Source organism: Chironomus tepperi, unplaced genomic scaffold, assembly GCF_022539635.2.
Source record: "Chironomus tepperi strain 1889 unplaced genomic scaffold, CSIRO-AGI_Ctep_v1 contig_376, whole genome shotgun sequence".
NCBI lineage: Eukaryota > Metazoa > Arthropoda > Insecta > Diptera > Chironomidae > Chironomus > Chironomus tepperi.
In genome coordinates this window covers 2230762-2251730 of record NW_027226498.1, presented here as the reverse complement: position 1 = coordinate 2251730, position 20969 = coordinate 2230762, and the positions used below count along the sequence as shown (strand labels likewise).

General features: G+C 27.5%; 2 protein-coding genes across 2 annotated transcripts; one reads left to right on the top strand and one right to left on the bottom strand.

Annotated features, from left to right (window-relative positions):
* Positions 1 to 6321: 6321 nt before the first annotated feature.
* On the bottom strand, positions 6322 to 9176 carry scf (Calumenin scf). Its single transcript, XM_070647403.1, has 5 exons — positions 8997 to 9176; positions 8035 to 8302; positions 7699 to 7813; positions 7029 to 7626; positions 6322 to 6881 (listed from the first exon to the last, which is right to left on the bottom strand). Exons 2-5 carry the CDS (start codon positions 8256 to 8258, stop codon positions 6850 to 6852), a joined length of 969 nt encoding a protein of 322 aa, XP_070503504.1. The 5' UTR covers positions 8259 to 8302; positions 8997 to 9176; the 3' UTR covers positions 6322 to 6849.
* Positions 9177 to 9816: 640 nt separating this feature from the next.
* LOC139095765 (enolase-phosphatase E1-like) lies at positions 9817 to 11718 on the top strand. Its single transcript, XM_070647230.1, has one exon. It carries the CDS (start codon positions 9817 to 9819, stop codon positions 11716 to 11718), a length of 1902 nt encoding a protein of 633 aa, XP_070503331.1.
* The last annotated feature ends 9251 nt before the right edge of the window (positions 11719 to 20969 follow it).

Below are 20969 nucleotides of genomic sequence, written 5' to 3'. Positions count from 1 at the left end.
TCATCGCAACCATTTCGAGAAATTATAATTAATTAATTTTAATTACACTCTCTTACAATTTCCAATTATAATTTTTAATTAGACGCCGTTGGATGCAAGCGTATTTTTCACCACATTTTCTTTTCTTATTCTCTTCTTTCAGCTCCACCCTATCTACACTGTCTCATACTTTAATGAAAATGACTCATACTCAACATCATCATCATCCACCTACTCCTACCTATACTTTTTTTTTTGAGGAACAACAAATAATAAAACAAGAAGAATCTACGTCTACATTACTTCATACTTCATGAGAGGATGAGAAAAGGAACAGCATATAAAAGCAAAATCAAGAAACTTTTTCTACTTTTTTCCTCCAATTCTTTTTTTTTTTTCAATTTCGGTGGCATTCGGCAGCAGTGGGAAGGGTAAAAGTGAATAGGTAGAATCCTCCATTCTAACTTCATTACGAATTTGGTCGTAGGAAAATGAGCGGAAAATTAATTTCTGCTTTTCTTTTAAGGATTTTAATGTATTGTATACGTGTATATAACTTTGTATTTTTTATTTTGTCTTTGAATGAGGATTTTTATGTTAACTGACCTGTTTAAAAGTTAAGTGGGTGAAAAATGCATTTATGTTTGTTCTTCCTTTTTTAATTTTCATCTGTAATTAAATAAAGGAAAATAAGAGATTATTTTTATGGTCACAAAATGCGGACACATGAAAAGGATTAAATGTTTTTATTTTTTTTTGTCTCCACTTATAAGTAGTAAAATTCAATTCAGTTGCATTTTTAAGCGCTTATACTTTTTTTTCAATGAAGATTTTGTATTTAATTTTAGAACTCCAAGTCGATTCGGATTTTGTATGAAAAAGTGACAGACAATGAGCACACTCACCTAAATGAGCATGCTCATGAGTGAACTTAATAAATGTTAATGATCATACTAATTTTGGTGAGCATACATACTCATGAGCATGCTGCTCGTCTGTTCGAGATCATCAAAAACCAGCAGACCCTGCAGCAGACACAAGATGCTATAAAATGCTTCAAGCAAAAACATAGCATGGTCGTAATTATGGACAGTACATAATGGAATATTTTGGAATATTAAAAAATAAAGAAGCAACCAAGAAAATGTAAGACTAAAATATAATCGTATAATACAATGGATGTTGCCATTGCTTTTCCTTACTGACTTACTTACATTCACATTCACATGTAAAGCAGTTAGGACAATAAAAAGCAATCCGCATAAAAAGAACACATAATAAACGGAGAATACACAAGGAGAGGAAAAGAGGATGTTACATCAACTGCTCACAGAAAAGAAAAGAAAAAAAAAACTAATTATTATTTACGTTAATGAGATTTTTTCGTCTGCTTAATTAATTTAGATTTTGCCGTGTAGATAACCGAAACTCGTGGCAAAAAAAATCAAGAAAATGGAAAGGAGAAGGAAGCAGAGTAGAGGAAAGAAAAGTTTCATTGAATTTTAATACGATACTAGCAATAGCAATAACCATTAATGAAAATGAGGAAGATAATCACCAAAGAAGAAAAAAAAAACCTGAGAATGGGAAAGAGAGGGAATGAAATGGATAATGATTATTTTGTTGCTGAATTAAAAAAAAATCTCGAAAATTATAATAGGGGACATAAGCGCATTTATGTATCTGATTTTGCTCAGCAATCAGTGATCGAATAAAAATCCATCCAATTTGTACAACGGTACTTAGATAATTATAATAATGAATTTTTGGATATCATAGTTAGCAGGTATGGAAATATTTTTTGGAAATCAACTAAATATTGCAATTCTTGTATGAAAAATAATAATAATAATAATAATAATTTATTACCGAAGGTATTTCTAATGTACTTTTGTTCACTCGGAAATTGATAAACCAGTAACTCGATAGTTCCTTACTCTTTGATACCTTACTCTGCCAGCCAGCCATTCAAAGTGAAACTATAAGAATAATTTTTTAATGATTGTGCTTAAAAGACAGAACAGAAAATTAAATAAAAGTATTTTTTTGTTGTATTCTCAAGATATCTCAACCTCCCCGTCAATTAAAGACAGCAACAATGGGAAAGACAACGAAGAAAAAAGAAAGGAAAGTGAGTACACAATATGGAAAAAAGCGAGAGAGAAATGCTCATACAATGAGTCAATAAGGAGGAAAAATGAGAAAGAAGGGAAATGAGAAACAATAAAGATGAATAAAACGAAGTTTTTTAATTAAAAATAAAAGTTTACTCGGAGGTGGTGGTGGTTGATTGCAGCAGAAGCAGCACGCCTCATATTTTCTTCTTCTATTGAAGCATTTTCCATAATTTCTTTATCTTGGGTGTACATTGTTCCTGTTCTTGAACGATGAAAAAATTGTTTGAAGAAGATTTCACCCGAAATTTCAGTAATAATAAATGAACAGCCTAATTGTTAAGGCTATAGTGGCCTTATAAAAATCTGCTAATAAAATTATTATCTTGTAATGAGTTCAATTGTATCATTTGGGCTTTTGTGTTTAGACATTGTTGAATAATATACCCGGTTCTTCCTTAAAATTTTATGTTTGCTGCATGATTAAAATAAAATAATGAAAATATTGAGATAACGCTGTTTTGATTGCATGCGCAATAAGGATAAAATTGTTGCAATTAACTAATGCAACTCAAAAAAGTTGAGATATATTCAGTGTCGGCCAAGGTCGTTAATTTATTAATTACTTTTTGAAAAACTCGTAAATTATTTTCATCTAGCCACAGGGGCGTAGAGGCAAAGCCAGGGGTAACTTTTGAAGTTTTGATATTCTTTATTCTTTTGAAACTTCATCCTTAAAAATTTCTGGCTACGTCTCTGTCTAGAGTCTCATTTTGTTCCTGAAGAAAATTACCGTATCCATGCCTGGGTTTTCATGACACATTCTGTTTAGTTTCGCTATAACTTAAGCTCTAACAAAATTATCCAATAAAATAAAACTCTTTGCACATTACTTCATTAAACTAATGGAAATATTTTGCAAAGCATAACTCTTTAGAAATAGAGTAATACAATTTTATTCATTCATGAACGTACCTTAAACCTTTTTTAATTAACACAAGTGCATTTAATTATTAAAATTTTCATTCATCACCCGAGTAGATTAAAAGTGAAAACCTCAATGAATAAACAACTCGAATGATACTACATATTATAATTAATTTACAAACACACTCTTCATGGTTTATTTTACATTTTTTCGATGTGTGTTGAAAAATAAAATTAATTTTTCTTCTCTCAATGGTTCTTGTAATTCACTCACAATTTTCATAATGCACCTTACCCACTTTTTGTATTCAGCATTCCAAGCATATATAAAAAAATAATGTGTTCAACTTATAATTGAGCGAACTGACTATTAAAATTGTATACGAAAAAATTTAATTATCTTCTCTTTATGTTGAAAACAGGGATTTTGAACGTCAGCATCTCATTATTTCATAATTTTGTACTTTGGTAAATAATAGAATTTTTTAATTTCATTCCATCATGCTCATAAACCCCACAAGCATTATTTCATTTTCATCATCTTTCTGCATTAAATATAAATTATTATTTTTCTGTGTTCATGAATTGTGTAATTAAAAATATTATAATGATCCTCTGCACCACCCACATTGACTTTTGGATGTTATTGTTGCTGCGACTCATGTGGAAGTGAATGAACAGCTGAAATTTATTTTATCATATTAAGGAAGCATTTGGTGTAGTGTTTTCATGAAGAAAATAATTAGATTGAACATCATTCCAATACACGGAGGGTATTAGTATTACTGGGACTAGCTTTTCAACTTATCCGGGATATCCTTCCCTACACTAATCGAGCAGGTTGGTCCTTGCTTGGTTACGTCTTTTTTTAATATTTCTTATGGATTTCTTGCTCTTTAATGTCTTCTGATATTAACTTCAACCCCATTCTTTTAATTTTCACATACCTACACATATAAAAATATTCATGTACAAAAGCTGCAGCCAGACATATATTTATATTCATAAAACCATTAAAAAGGGAAATGGGAAATGAAATTAAATTAAATTGCGGATTAAAATGATGATTTTTTTTTCATGCTGTTGTTTTCAGCATAAAAAAGGCATTTTTGATTTTGATTTAATTAAAAAATAACATATTTTCGCTTTCCTCCCCACACCATTAAAATATTTTTCTTCTTCATCCAACCTCTTAGCTTTTGTTGATTTCCACATTTTCCCTTTCCAATTCATTCTTTCCTTTTCTATTTTTTATTCGAATTGTGATGGAATTTTTTAGCAATTTTCCTTCGAATTAATTGAATGTAAAAAGATTCCTTTTTATAAGAATTCCTTTTTATTATTGTCGTACTTCAGTTTTTAATGTTCTTAAAAAGTCATGCTATTTTCTTGATGATTTCGATGCTAATTAAATAGTTTCTAATGCTAAGCTCAACAAATTCTAATCCTTTCTAATCTCCTTTCCCAGCTGTACATAATTTTCAATAAGTTCATATTACAAAAAAATGAAAATGAAAATAATAATAACAATCAATTTAAGTGATGGGAAGGTAGTTCTATATTATGACCCATGTGTGTATATTAAAATATCAAAAAAGTGCTCCCTACACACCCAAAACGTAAATGAGAGAAACACCAATAAATGCATACCATTGTGTATATGTGTAAGGTAATAATGAGGCACTATAATATTGATATCGATATAAATGATCCACATCTTATTCTATGGACACACATATATCTCTCTCAGCTAACTCATAAAAGAAAATTAAATTTTTTCCTAACAACAAAAAAAAGTGAAAGTAGATGGAGGAAATGGAGAGAGGTTGCTAGAAAGTATGCAAGTGTATATGTGTAAAGCGATTAAGTTGACAAATTTCTTTCTCCTCTTATTTCCTTTTTCTTTATTTTTTGCCTTCCTTCTTATATTGTAGAGCATACACACATTTTTCCACATGAGATCTTTTTACACATTGAGCAAAAGGCGAGTAAGGAAAATTATCTCATTCTCGTCATTCCATCACACACATCATTCACACACTTGAACGTCCCATCAAATTAAATTCCTAATAATCGTAATTGGACTATAAAAATTCCTACTTCTCGTTTCCATTCTCCGATATCATCGCCAGAAATTTTTACCGAATTTAATGACTTTTCTTTTATTATTTATGTTCGGTTTTTATATGAAATTTCTTGTTCTCCTCATATCCATCCCTCTCTCTATTTTTTGTCCTTTTTTGCCTTTTTCCATCACAATTTTTTTATATGTACACATCTTTTCTTCCTCTATGGACCGTTTTTTATGTAGCGGAATAGATGGGATGAAAATGAAAATCATGAAATAGAAAAATTCTTAGAATAATAATTGCTTGTGCTGCTTCCTTAAGTGTTTACATTTTTGGTTCTATCGTATCCATTTTTTTTTTGAAGACAAGATCCTTATTTTTTGAAAAAGTCAATCCTCAGAAGATTTATACTCATATATATAGTTGGTAAATTAAACTTGTTGCTTTCATAAATCCTCACATCCTGTCATTTTGAGCGTTCACATATTTTCCACACAATTCGTCGCACACATATACACATATAAAATACTTTTATAATGTGAAATGTTTTGGAAATTTTGTTTTCCAAATTTTCAGCCTCAACTGCTTTCACATCGATGATTTACGCTCATTGATTTATGATGTTTGTGTCATGAAAAGGAAATATCAATTATTTAATGATAATTAGTCAAAAAATTCGATTTATTAACAAAATAAACTGGTTTATAAAATAAATCTTATTAATTAGTGTTTTTATTGTAGAATTGTTTTAGCTTTTGTTTCTGTAAAAAAAATCTTAAAAAGCGATGGCAGAGTATCATGAGAGCTCGATCATTAGAACACAAAAAAAGAAAAGGAATCACTGATTAAACATTTAATTAAAAGAGATGAGAAAAATTTTTCATTATTTTAATTAAAAATTTTTCATAATTTCTTTCAACTTGACTTTGGCACATTTTTGTATTATTATAGAAGTGAAGTTCCTTTTTGCTGAGTGCAATTTAAACTATTATTAATTAAAATAAAGGAGCATAATTTATATCTACATATAGTGTGCAATTAAATCAAAGAGTACCGAGAATTCTTTTTCTTTCATTTAGATAAAATAATAACAGATAATTAAATTAATTGGAACTGTCTGCTCTGCTCGCTGTGTGCATAACTTTCCACAAGTTCTTCCACTCAAAATGCCATTGCGACAGAAAAATAAATATCAAGAAAAATTAGTATGAAAATGAAAATAATTGAAAAAATTTGCATTTCTATAGATAATTTTTAGTCTTTTTAATCTAAAATGATTCTTAATGAGATTCTTTTTCATCATTGACATATCTCATTATGTGCTACAAAGTTATAATTTTACAGCGATTTTTCTGATTAAAAAAGACGCCATTGTTCGCATTTCATCCCTGTGTCCAACTTTAGTGTGTCTCCTAACTACTTCTCCTATTTAAGCTTAATTAGGAAACTAAGTAGGTAAATTTTTTTAGTTTTTGGACCAAATAGGTTAAAATTTAGAGTTTTTTAGTCATGTTTTGATCATAGGTTTTTTATACATTTTAACTCTATGCGGGGAAAATGCGCCTTTGTCGGTCACGAATAACCAAATTTATAATAGTTTCTTCATTTTATCAAAAATATTGTTTTTACATTTTTTAAGCACCCTATCTACTACAATTATTATAATTAATCATTTTAAATATTAATAATAGATTTTCATTTCTTAGTTTGATCTACTGGCTCTTCTTATATTCAAAATTGTTGAGTTCATCATTGATAGTTTAGAATTCGTCATGTCTCACAAGAGCCTCACCTGTGTTAAAAAGCAAATATTAGTATGTATGTATTGTAATTAGAGGTCTTCTTTCAACAATCTGCACAAATGTACAATTTTCGAGTATTATGTAGCATTTGAAAGAAGAAGTTGAAACCTCTATTCTAATGTTTCTGCTAAACTCACCGAAATCGGTTGCTTGTGATCCAACGAACACATCATATTTGCTGAGTATTTCTTCTTTGGTTAATTTTTCATCTGAGTCTGCATCCGCTTCATAAATTAAATGTTTGCTTTCTGCTTCAGCATGGTCGAAGTCATGTGGAATAATCCATTCTCTTACTTCCTCATTATTTAAAAATCCATCATGATCCTTATCTCTAAATGTCTTGAATGTTTCTCTCTCATGTTTAACCCATTCAGGTTCTTCAGCATCATCGTCTGTTACGCGATACATGTCTCCAATGTATTCTTCTACAGAAATTTTTCCATCATTATCCTTATCGATATCCTCAACTGTCTCAGACACTACAACATCGCGCATGAATTCGCTTTCTTCTGGATGTAAAAATGATGTGAATTCTTCTCTTGTTAATGAATCATCTCCATCACGATCAGCAACACTCCATCTTCTTCGATCACGAGTGAGCATAGCCTTGTATGAGAATCCATTGTCTTCCTTTTCTAAATCAGCTGGGTCCATTTCTTCCATAAATCCATAGACATTTTTTCTGTATACATCCCAATGAATTGTATCATTATTATCTGGGTTATGGGACCTCCACTAATGTTCATCGAAAAAAGAAAAGGGATTTTAATTAAAATCATTACTAAATTTAAGTTATGTTTTACAAACCTGTCTTTCAACATCATCTTCAATATATCGTCTTTGGGTAAATTGAATCCATGCCTTTAATTCACTTAAGTCAACAAATCCATCCTTATTTGTATCTATTTTATCAACAATTATGCTGCAATGAATTAAATAAATACAGTAAATGAAAAACGAAGTGTAATTTGAAGAAAATATATAAAGTAATTTAAATCTTGTGCGATAATATAGTTCATTTCCTCTTCTTGTTATTTTAAATTGTATCGCATGCACATGTCATTATAAGCGATGCATGAAAAATTAATTTTGGATTAAAACCAGGCGAATAAAAAAATTAAGATTAAAATAAAGCAAGCATACCCTAAACGTCTACGACTCTCTTCTGGAGCAAGTTGATCAAACGTTTTTGCTTGATCTTCTCCCAAAAATTGCTCGTGATCATACTGTTTACTATGTTCTTCACCTAAATGTTGTTGAAAATCGTGGTCCAATACACGCTTTCCTTCTTCTGTCTTTGGTACTGCACTTGCTGCTATGGAGATGATTGTGAATAGGAAAATGACATACTGGTAGTTTCGGATCATTTTGATCTTCTGTTGTGTGTTTATTTATAGAAAGAAGAAAATTTCTAGAAATTGAAATAAAAACAAAAAAATTCTGGGTTATTCAATGAACTCTAGTGCGAGAGAGCATGGATTTTTGTCTTATCAAAAATGTCAAATTGTGTCAAATGTGCGGTACATTATGTATACACACATTCATATGTTAATGGCATAGAGATTTTTCCAGAAGCAGATTTTAATGGAAGTTTTATGCTGCTTTTAGTAGTAAAGAGTTGGAAAAGTTTATAAAACGAAGGATGTAAGATTGATGTGGAGATAAAACGATAGTGCATGTTAAATGCTCCAACAATATAGAATAATAAGAAAAACTGCTCTTTTTTTAGCTGATGCACATATGGGAATTTAAGATATAAATGCTAAGAGCAAAAACATGTTTTTTATATTATAACAGAGTTCGATTATGAGGAAACAGCAGAGAAAATTTTTCTTTTGTAAATGAAGGAAATATGTTGTGATTATGATGTAAATCTTCTTATTCTTCCTTAAATCGCTTGTATGCATTTGCAAATGTTTATTTTATTTATATTATTTACTTAGATTCGTTGATTATTTCACTAACTTATTTAATATCGGAATGAAAAAATACAAAAATTTGTTTTTATTATCAAATGATAAGAGATTTAATTTAGCTTTATCAAAAATATCAAACAAACACGAATCAAAACAAAAACAGATATTTGCCGATATGTAGGAATTTACCTTTTTTGTGCCTTTTTAAACTAGACACTTGAATAATTTTATTTGAGATTGATTCTCGACACCGTTTGAATTAAAACTGAATCAACTAAGTACTGAATTATATTGCTTTAGGGTTTGTTTTAAGTTAAAACTTATTTAGTTCCAAATCACAACTTCCAAATCATCACTACAGTAAGAACTAGCTTTATGACCCCCTTTTATATAGCTGTTCATACTGTGTTATGTATAAAACTTGATGTCTCGATATCGCGAGTTCTACTGTAAAAAAATGCAATCCCCTCTGAGATTTTTGAAATTTTCTTGACAGTTGATGGAAAAAAGCAGCATTGCTGCAAAAATTATTTCAAATTTTTAAAAAACGTTGAGTAATATAGAATGGCTTCAAAAATAATTCAACCCTCCATAAATTTTTTATGATTTTACAATTCATTTAAATAACGTTTTCTCTTAAGTACAATGTCGCCTATAAGACAATTAGGCTTAAACAAAAATGATTAATGCTCCTTAAAGCACTTACATGCTTATCATGATACATAGATTCGGTAATATGATAAACATTGAAGGATTTGTCATACTTCCAGGTAAAGTACATGACGTAAATTAAAGTATGTGGTTATCTGTAAAACAGTTTTAAATGAATCATTTAAATCCCTTTTCAACTCCATTTTAAGTACTTCCTCTTTAATGATAATGCAGGTAGTTTTCAAAAATTCATGTGCATTTTGTTATTTTAAGACAGAAAAATCTCATCATTTCTGAATCGGCAGTCATCGAGAACACAACAGTTTATTTTTTAGTGAATAGTGAAAATATTTGAAAAATGAAGTTTTGGGTGTTTTTCCTTCCATTTATTAGTTTTCAAGTAACAAATTCTATTCCAATTTTAAGTAATGATGAAAAATTAAACTCAATTGTAATTAGTGAAATAAATTTGCCAACGGAAGCATCCTTAGTTATAGTAGATCAGGAAATTGTTGCTGAACCAGTAGCTTCATTTGTGGATTTGGTTGAAAAGTATGAAGGCATGTATGGAAAGGAAACTGAAAATGAATTTACATTGCAAAAACGAAGTTCTACGGATGATGATGAAGATGTTGGTATCAATGATCCTGATGCAGGTGGAAAATCCTTAATTGATAAAATTGAAATACCAGATCCGGAAGTAAAAAAAGAGTTCGAAAATGAACTTCAACTAAATCAAATTATGAAGGATGACGATGAGACAACAGAAAACACGAATATCGGAACAGAATATGATCCAAATTATGAAAGAAAATTGATTGCTTTACCCCAGGCTAATGAAAATATCGCCGAAGTTCGTAACGAATCAGCAGAATTGAATATTCACGATAAGGAAAATTTACAAGTCCAATTGGTAGAGCAATTAGTTCATCAAAATGAAAATCAATTTGAATTTACAACAATTGTTCCGGAAGAAGCTTTTACTGATCATACATTAGTTCTAAATCCTGAAATTGTAGAAGTTCTAGAACATATTGTGTATGAAGTCAATTCTGAATCAAAACCAAATGAACATACAACATCGGTTCCGATTCCAGTATTAAACATGGATATAGATCCAATTGAAATAATTCCAAAAGATCGTCATCGTGAAGCAAAAGAAGAAAATTCAACTGACTTAAATGACAAATTTGCTGGTTTTGTAGGAATCCCAAATGAAGATTTAATCCAACCAGGTGAAGAAACAACTGAGCCAGATAGTTTCTTTAAGGAAAAGAAAACTGAAGATGAAGATGATGTTAATCCTGTTGACACATTGCGTGAAACTTTGGAATACGTCGCCATCTACGGAAGATCATTAAACAATGATGATTCATTTATTACAACAGAAATACCACAGACAACAACCATTGAACATTTAACAGCAACTCCTTTAATTTCACAAACAACTCCAGTCGCAGAACAGTTTTACGAGACAAAAACGGAAATTGTTGAAGTAAATGTAGATGTAACTATTAATAATCAAATAGGAAGCGAAACTGACTCTAAAAAGTCATCATCAAGTGAAGAATCGAGTCAACAATCGTTACCAAGTAAATCATCTGAAGAAAATGACAGCAAAGAGGAAAAGGAGAAAATTGAAAAGAAAAAAGTTGAAAGTCCTTCTACGAGTTCGGAAGAAGTTGAAGCTGAAAATTTAGGAAAAGAAGATTTAAGTGATGAGAAAATGGATTTAAGAAGTCTCGAATTTCCTGTTACTCAAAGACCAAATGTTTTGCCCGAGGAGATTTTTAAAGACTCAACCGTTCATGAAATTAAAAAGAAAGACAATCCCGATGGAATTGAACTTACTTATGAATTTAAAGGACGGCAATTAAGTAATGATGACCCGGTAACTGAAGATGGCTCAATTACCATGACAACAGTAATCGAGACCTTTGAAGAAGTCGTGACAACAATTTCGGAAGGAATTAATTTGTCAAAAGAATTACGTCGACATGTTGAGTCCTTTCGTGGTGATTCTGAAGAAAATAAAATTATTTTGGATACGGATAATGAAATTATTTCATCAAAAAATTTTAAAAATCCTTTGGTCGGAGTAAATGATTTAGAGATGATGAAACTCAAGGAAAGATCATTTGAAGAGGAACCAAAATTATCCGTCGCCATAATTCCCTTCGTGGCAGTTATGTCTACTGGCATTTTATTCACATTATATAAATTTGTGAAAGGAAAAACTTCTTCTGTTAGACTTTATTAAGATTGAGCTCAAAAATGCTCTTACAATTTTTTATGTTACTTTAACAAAAATTAGAATTAAAAACAAGCTTTATTTTAACATCAAATCATCAAGTTAGAGAAATTTTAAGTTCTTTTTTTTCAACAAATTTTAATCATTAACAAATAACTTTTATTTTGGCTAATTCATTACATTTGAAGCAAATATCATTTTATTAGCATTTGAAAATTAGATCAACCAAAATTCCGATAATTTTTAACTTTATGTCTGAAAATTTATTAATAACTGTAATAAAATTAAGAACAACAAATTAAATTTTTTGCAGATTATAGAATTTTATTAATTTTCTTACAGCACTTTTATTCATTCTTAAATCATTTGCCAACTTTTAATATAATTTTTAAGTTAAAACTAAATTCCTTAATTCTATATTGTATTATATAAGCTTACCTGAGGACATAATCTTCTTTCTTTTATAAAAAAACTCTTTCAGCCCTTGTTATAATAATTCAGTATGCATTCAGGTCCATTCTAGTCACGGGAGTTCAAACATCGTAAACCGAGCTCACAAGTTGTGCTAGCTTCTTTAAACAATTCCAAATAGAAGATAAAAGAATACTACCTACACTTAACTAATTTACACAATATTTCATTTTAAGCAGTCAGAATATATTAATAATACAGTTTAGAAACATTGAGAGTTCACCCTAAAAGCACCTGAAAAGCAAATAATTTTTGAAAATTTCAATTATCTTAAAAATTTGTTTGCTCAATTAGAAATTTAATATTTATAACCTTAAGATAAAATCTATTGCAGATTTTTTTAAAACATTGAATTTGCAAGATTTGACTTTTCGAAGTTAAAGACAAGAAATCAACACTGACTTAAGTAGAGTAAATTAAATTAAAATTATTTAAATTTTAAGGCGACAAAACTTGATGTAAACAAAATATTCTTAAATATTAATGCGCCATTGTTTTCCGCAAAAATTTACCTTTATCTTAAAGTAGGTAGAATTTCACCTGTCGTCACAATGTTTTATGAATGTTGCACCTTATGCAGACACGAAACGCCCATAACTACTCTCAAACTCAATTATAAACTACTTGACTATATTATTCAGGACTGTAATAAAAATGTGATCGTAAAACTTTTACCTTATTTAATGTATAGACATTTAAATAATTCTGAAAATATTTTCACCTGAAAAATTTTTAAAATCAGTTTCAATCAATTTTCATCAATATTAATGCAGTCATTTAAATCAAAAATCATTGTTCAGGATGCATCTTCGTCTATCTCAGATGAATAGATTAATAAGTAGAAAAAATAAGCAAGATATGAATGAAATTTTGTATTTTAAGAATATGATAAGCGAATGAAGAAGATAAATTTATGAAATGTTTATACTTCATAAATACTTTTGTAATTTTGAAGAGATTTTTGATTTTTTATCAACAAAAGATGCTATAGATTGGATGCTATAGTTCTAATTTCAATTAAGCTTGAATTTTTGTAGCCTTAGCTATTTTCTAACTGTGAAGTTTTTCAATTTTATTAAAATTGTTCACCATAACATCCAATCCTTGAAATTAAGTTTACTATTGTTAAGCAGCAAGAAGTGTAAAAGTGAGTTGAAATAACATCGAAAGCATGATTTAGAGTTTTTCTTGCTGAGCTCATGCAATATGAAATAAATGTCGGTTGTACCTTGATATAAGAAAAAAAAAAAAATATAAATAAAAATTAAAAAAATAAAAAAGATGGTGAAATATTAATCATATAGGGCTAGTTGTATGAAAATGAAACATGATAAATGGTAAGAAATTTTGTGTGTTTTAAATTTTTTATTTAATTTTTCAATAAACCTTTTTGTTTTGATTTTCTCATCAAAAAAATAATAAATTTTCAATTTTTTTTTCATTCCTTTTTACTTATGATTAAAGGTTGGTTATATATAATAATGTGTTATGTAATAGCATAATGTAGTATTTTTTATCAATGGTAACAATTTTTTTTAATTATAGCATCAAAAACTTCGTCCTTAAATTTTCCTCTTCAAAAATTTGAATTAAAAAACATGTGACAAAAATTTTTGCATTTATTAAAATTTAATCAATAATTCTTCTTCACCATAACTCTATATCATTTATATATTAAATTTTCATCTAATTCAACAACAAAAATAAACTTTGAATCTATATTATATTTTAAAAAATAAAAAAATTAAACATTTTAAAGAAAATAATTAAAATTATTGATTAAATTTTTTGTGTTTCAGCATTTCTTGATTTTTTATTGCATCATGATGGAATGAGAGAAAGAAATGGGATAAGAACGCAAAACATATTGAAGAGGTGTAAAATATATTGATTTGAATATGATAGCGGTGATAATGAATGTGATTGGAGACTTACTTGAAATTCAAATTCATTTAAGTCACCAAGTCACATGCTAGTAGAATTAATGTAGGATTTGTTTGCACAATTACATGAAATATATATATTGATACACATAGAAGAAACAAGAATAATGTATAAAATAAAATGATCTGTTGATTATAAATGAATTAGATAAAATGGAGCAAATATGAAATCGATTCTGTATCCGTAGATTTCTTTCATCTTCATTTTTTTTTGTTTTCTACAAACTAAAATATTTTTTAATAGTTTTTCTGTTTTTTTTTTTTTCTTTTCTGAGGACTAGTTTCCCACCTAGTTTCATAATAGCATATATGCATCATTATTTCCTTAAATTTCCAATTTTTAACAGAATATATATTTACATAAATTTTTTGTTAAATATTCATCATTTTTAGGCTCAAAATTCAATCTTTCAACTTCCAAACTAGTTTTTTACTCAATTTTTTTTTATCTTTCTATTTTTCCCCACACATAATATTCATGTAATGTAAATGTTATGTAAATTAATGTTATTCTATGTCTGACACCAACGCAAACTCATCTTAAGACCCTCTTTTGATTTTTTTTATTATTTACTTCTTATTCTTAACTATCATTAAGTTTTTTATTCATTTTATGTTTTTTATGCTCCATATTTTAAAAATTTTATAAATGAAATAGAAAACAATTTATCAATCTAGGATTATACAGACTAAAAGAATTCAAAATGATAATTTTTGGAGCTAATGAAAAATCAGAGTGACACTGAATTTGTTGACCAAATAATATGAAAGAATTTTGGCATTTATTTGCAAAAATGCATGGCAAGATTTACAAATTATGTGTCACTCAAAGATGATAACTAAAATTTAATGGCACACAAAATTATTAGGCATTAAAAATGATCATTTTGAACTATTAAAAAATTGGTTGTAGGTTCGTAAGCTTTAATGAAATACATTTAGAAATAACAAAAACAAAATAAAAAATAAAAACTCTTTTCTTCCGCATTTTATATTTGCGAAACACAACAATTTGTTAGAATTAATTGATTTATCATTAACGAAATGAAGGATTTATGGTTTTATGGTTTTTGCGTGTTTGATTGTGATTAAATGTGCTATGATTTTCATATAAAACAAATATTCTTGATTAAAGTTTATAAGATGAACATTTTAAGGACTTATTATGATTTTATTTTAGAAGAAATATTAAAGGTTTAAATTGAAATTTGAGAGGTGCAAGTTTCTTTTTGAATTTTTTCTAAGAAACTCACCTTAACATCAAATTTTTTGAAGAAAATAATTAGATGGTAAATTAATAATGAATGAAATTTGAATCATTACTTTCAAAACTATAATAGAAATCAAACAGTAATTGATCTTTCATTGTCTAGATCAATTACTTAACAAATAATAAATGCATCAAAATTTTTTTAACCACAAGTTCATAAATTTAGCTAAAGTAATATACATCAGAGATCGAAGTCGACTCAAATGAAAAAATCTTTTTGACTTTAATAAAATTTGTGTCGACTTCGGACTCTGAGTAATATTATTGGCAAAAAAATTGCCCGATCATGTTAACTGCCATAAAAATTGCCATTCGGATGTCATGAAAAACTTGTGTCGATCGGGGTTGATTGAAAGTAATGATGAAAAAAATTTAGTCTAAATAAACTCTAAATAAAAATGATAACAATTGAATATATTGAAAGATCTGAAGATAACAACTTGTTTAAATATGAATGACATGAATATTATATAGATATTTTCAAATGTTTGTTTTATGTGATTGTGAAAGAAATTTGTATGTCAACAAGTATGCATAAAGAGAAAGAAATTACAACTTTTATTTTCTGAAATTCGTCTTGAATTCATTTTTATTTGAATTTTCATTTTAAAATTTGTAATGGATTTTTTTTATCTTCATTCATCATTTTTTTATAATTAAATTTATTTATTTGAGTGATTCTTCAATAATTTGAAAGAAATTTGCACTAAATAATGTTTTTTTTATTAATTGATATTTCACTTGTTAATGCGACTAATTAATTTATTTAATTCATTTAAAATATGCATTAATTAATAATGTGTTCTTTACCATCTTTCATCATTTATTTCTAAAGATTAATTAATAATCTTTAAATGTGTAACATAATGTTTTGTTATGCTTAATGTGTTTGAAGTGTTTTTATCAACTTTAATGGGGCATTTTTCAACTTTTTTGTTATTTTTTTTTATTAATTTTTTTAATCATGTGTGAATATCACAGAACATTTAAAACCTATACACACTGCATTTTATGTCCTTTGTCACATGCTATCATGTTACGTCACTTCTTTTCACTGTATTCTTTGCAGAAATTTTAGTGATGAGTCAGTACGTGAGAACTCAAAAAGTTCTATCAATTCTAAGATGTCTAACCCATCACTAAATTCCTTTAATCCTGTGTTTGATTATTGAACTTGCTATTTTTTCTGCATGAAATTTTCCATTCCCTCTTATAAGTATTTGATTATTTTTCTTCTGTTTTAGTAAAAGGAAAAAGTTTGAGGTTAAGTGAAATAAAACAAGAATAAAAAGTTTTTCTTTAGAATTGGCGTAGCTTTTCAGTCCTGTCACGCTTTTTTAAGCTACCTTTTCATAAGCATTCAATCTAATCAACTCTTGTTCCTAAGACTTGTTCTTATTTTAAGAAATTCTTTGCGAAACTTCTTCATTTTTTCTTCGTGTGTTTTTAAATCTCCTTGCAATGAAATTTTTCTACCTCATTTAATATTTTTTTTCTCCCATTTCTTATTTTTTCTTCATTATTCTCATTAAAGAAATTAGGAAACTTTAAAAGAGGCAAGAAGCTTGTTCCTTCCTGATATATTTGAGAAATTTATTCCAACTTTTTGAGAACAAATAAAAATTTATGGTTCAGAGGTTTTTCTTGTTGGAATTTTTTTTGAAGTTTGTAGAAATTGTTGCGTAGTTACAAACTGAAAGAATTTGTCAAATAAGAATTGTTTCAATTATACGCGTGAAATTTTTAGTGCAACATATTTTTGTGATGAGTTGAAAGTTTTATAATGAAATTTTTTGATTAAGTACATGTGAACTCTTTACTTTTCAGTTCTTTGTTTAATTCCCTGTATCTTTTTAATTTTACTTTATGTTTTAAAACCAGAGATGACTATGAAATTTTTGTTACTAACTTTAAAACATATGAAAAACTCCCTGAAGCATTCAAAATTTAAAGAATCCTCCTAAGATACAAGACATTTAAATATTAATCCTTCAGGAACTGTTTATCTTGCTCCAAAATAAATTTTATATAAACCTTTTTAGATCTCAAACAAACAGAATGGATTGCTTCAATGCAAGGTGTAGGAAGAAGCCTGTCTTTCCCTTTCGTTACTCCATTATATTATGTGTATAGAATAAATTTTCTTTAAAAGTGGTATTTTCTTTAATTTTCTTTATATTAAATGTAAATATTTCTGCTGCAAGTGAGGAAGGATTTTCATCTAAAATTTATTTAATATTATTTTTTTATTTTATTTTTTTTTGTCTTAAAGCCGTGCCCCTCAAATAAAATTATTTTATATTTTACGGCATGAGAGCTTTTAAAGCCGTTGCGTGCCTTATTTAACGGGCATAAGTTTTTTTTTACAATTTATTTTATTTTATTACCTAACAGAAAACCTTCCTCCCGCAATAATAACTTATATTTCATTCTACTACTTTTTAATTTCTTAAAATTCTCATCATTTCATAAAAACTTAGATTGATCTCGTCTCTTTTTTTTCATTCTTATTTCATCTTAATTAATAAATATTTTAGCTTTATAAACTTGTGTGAAATTCTTTGTCAAAAATCGCAGTTTTTTTTTATGAAATGTGAAATTTAATAAAGAAAGTCTTTATTTGGAAAAAATCTAATCTATAAAAAGATCATTGAATTTTTAGAAAAGTGGAATTAAGTTATCTGACTTTTAAAGCTCCAAAATGACTATCAACACAATACCCTAATAGGTATTAAATAATTGTTAAGATATTTTATTTTTGTATTCTTATGGAGCTTTTCACAAAACAAATTTGAAAACTTAGGCTGGTATATATTTTCAAATCGAAAATAAGACTGTGCATTAAAGTCTATTGTGGAAAGAAAATTCAAGGAATTGGAGTTTCTGGAGCATGATGAAGAACCGATTCTTTAAAAAATTTAAAAAGTATGAAATGTTTATGAAAGGAGCTTATAAATATGCAAATGTGAATTTTAACATGAATTCAATGTAAATTTCGTCTAACATTCTATATTCTTTATTTTTAGAAATTTAACTTTCGCTAGGCAATTTAAATGGGTTTAAAGATTTTTTTTTTCTTTTAAAGATTAATGAAAGGATTTTTTTTTCTTTATAAATTTTTTACTAAGGTACCTTTATAGTCAATGTATAGAAGTACATTATCTTTTCTTTATATTTTTGCAATTTTCTTCTGAAGAAAAGTCAGAGATAAATATTTTTGCTAAAAAGTGCAGAAGTCAAAACTTTGATGCTCTTCATTGCATCAAACAAACAGTTTACGTTATTTTCTTTTTCATTGTGTGTGGTTTTGTGTATGCATGTATGTGTAAATGATTTGAAGGCATTCATTTTCATAAACTTTTTTAATATGATTATAATTATTTATGAGTGTGTAATTTCAATTTTTTAATGGAAATGGAAATTCTTTATTCCTTTCTGTCTATTTTTTCTCTTTGACTCTTTTATTCTCTTCTTTTTTTTTGGCAAAAATACGACAAGATTCATATGTTCTACTGTGCTTTAGAAATGTCATTTATGTAATTTGATTTATGTAGAAAAAAAGTTGAATGTATTATTACATCTGCATAGCATGACTTTCTTACATTCCGAACAACATATTTTTTCCCTTCTCATTTTATTCTCAAAAGAAGCTTTTTGATCATTTGAAGTTTAAAAAGATGACACGACTTCTAAAAATATTTTTTAAAGTTTTTAAATTTCTTTCTTTTGTACTCAGGATTTTACGTCATTTTGCTTCATTTGAGAAAGCTCTTTAATAAATGAGAGTCTATATCCTTATTGTTTCTGTGGTGACAGCTTTGAAGTAATTTAGGAAATGAACTCAATTGAGTCAATTTTGAAAAACAACGAGATGTTCTTAGAATTATAAGATTCTGATAAGCAAATAAAGTTTTTTTGTGAAATACGATTTTAAATATTTTTGAAAATATTTTTATATCAAGGTTGAAATCTTTGGTGTTATTGCTGTAAGGCAGTAAATTATTATTAATAACAATTTCAACATGCCTAATTTTGTAACTCTGATAACGCTAGGAAATAAAATAAAGAAATTAGTAAACTGAATTTTAAATAGAAACTTTGAGATAATCCATTCCAAAATTTTGTAAAGTTACAAAATAATATTTTAAATAATCTGGAACATATGTCAAGTAGTCGTTTGCAGATATCTATAATACAAAGAACTTTTTGGGTAAGTTTAGAAATTTTTTGAATAAAAGTTTATTTTTTATAAGTTGTCGTAAATAGAAAAGCTATCAACCAATTTTTATTCTCACTAAAATTCATCAACTTCCTTTAATTTCCTTCCTTGTATTAAGAAAGCTTTTTTATTTCGTTTTTCAAATGCTGTTTTGTGTCTTAAAAGATTATATAGAAAATAGTTGAATAGGTTAGATGAATGAGGAGTGGGAGAAATAAATAAATTTTTATTCCTTACTTTTTTTTGATAGATTAAAATTTTTTTCATTATTAAAAGTTTGATTCTACAAATCTACTACGAGAGAAAACCTGAATGTTCACACTAAAACTGGGTGAATCAGTGCTAGGATTAAAAATGGAGTGTAATTCATTTTGAATTTTACTCTTTATTATTGTTCAACGAGCTAAATATGAAATTTATCATGAAGATTCTTAAAATTCATTAGTCAACAATTTAATTCAATTAGTTTATCTACAATTTTTCATTTTATGTTTTTCATCGTCATTAATTTGAAAGTGGAATTGGGAAATTTGGTATTGAATTTTTGATAAAATAACTTCGGGATAGTTAAATATAAATTCAAATTAATCCGGGATTATGATGACATATTTTAGAGAATTAATCTATAATTCTGAAGATGGTAAAACTTACCTTTAGATTTTTTGGTGTCGTATATTTCCATTGCATTTAAAAGCTCAAATTTCATTCGAAATCCTTCCCACAATTGATACCAAAGTTCCGATTTCCACTTTAAAATTTTTAATGACGCTCAGCTTTTATTTATAATTAATACAATTTTTTTAACCCCTTTTTATGAATTTTCATTTACTTATTTAGGTCGATAAATTTATTTTGTAAATCAATTTGTTTCAATAATAAGTGTTATTATATAGCAAATTCACCTCTATAATAATTTTTTTCGTTTTCAATTTATTTATTTATCTTTTTAAATTGATAAAATTGTGTGTATATAATATTGACGGAATCTGTTCTTGTATATATTTTCTCTTATTTTTTTCGTTAATTATATACCGATTTTTTTTTATTCATTTATGAGATGATGTCTCTCGCGTGGAAAGTTCGAAGCGTATTAATAAATGTTTTCTTTATGCTTATATTTGTCTGGAAAAATGGAAAAGAATTGAAAGAGTGATATAGAGAGAAAGTTGATGAAGTGAGTTATAGAAGAGGAAAAAATTATGCAATTTTCCGGACTTAATGACTAAAGCTATTCATTGAATGTTTTTTTATATGATTAATCAATTGACTGAATTGTTTAAATATGATTCTTTTTAACTATCAATAAATTCAACTTTTCATGTTTTTTTTTTATCATGTCGTGCGTAAATCAGTTTCA

Coding starts and splice junctions, on each gene's coding strand:
- LOC139095765 (XM_070647230.1), top strand. CDS start 9,817: ATGAAGTTTTGGGTGTTTTTCCTTCCATTTATTAGTTTTCAAGTAACA.
- scf (XM_070647403.1), bottom strand. CDS start 8,258: ATGATCCGAAACTACCAGTATGTCATTTTCCTATTCACAATCATCTCC. Junction 7,627..7,698: donor AAGATGATGTTGAAAGACAG/GTTTGTAAAACA, acceptor GATGAACATTAG/TGGAGGTCCCATAACCCAGA. Junction 6,882..7,028: donor ATCACAAGCAACCGATTTCG/GTGAGTTTAGCA, acceptor TTTTTAACACAG/GTGAGGCTCTTGTGAGACAT.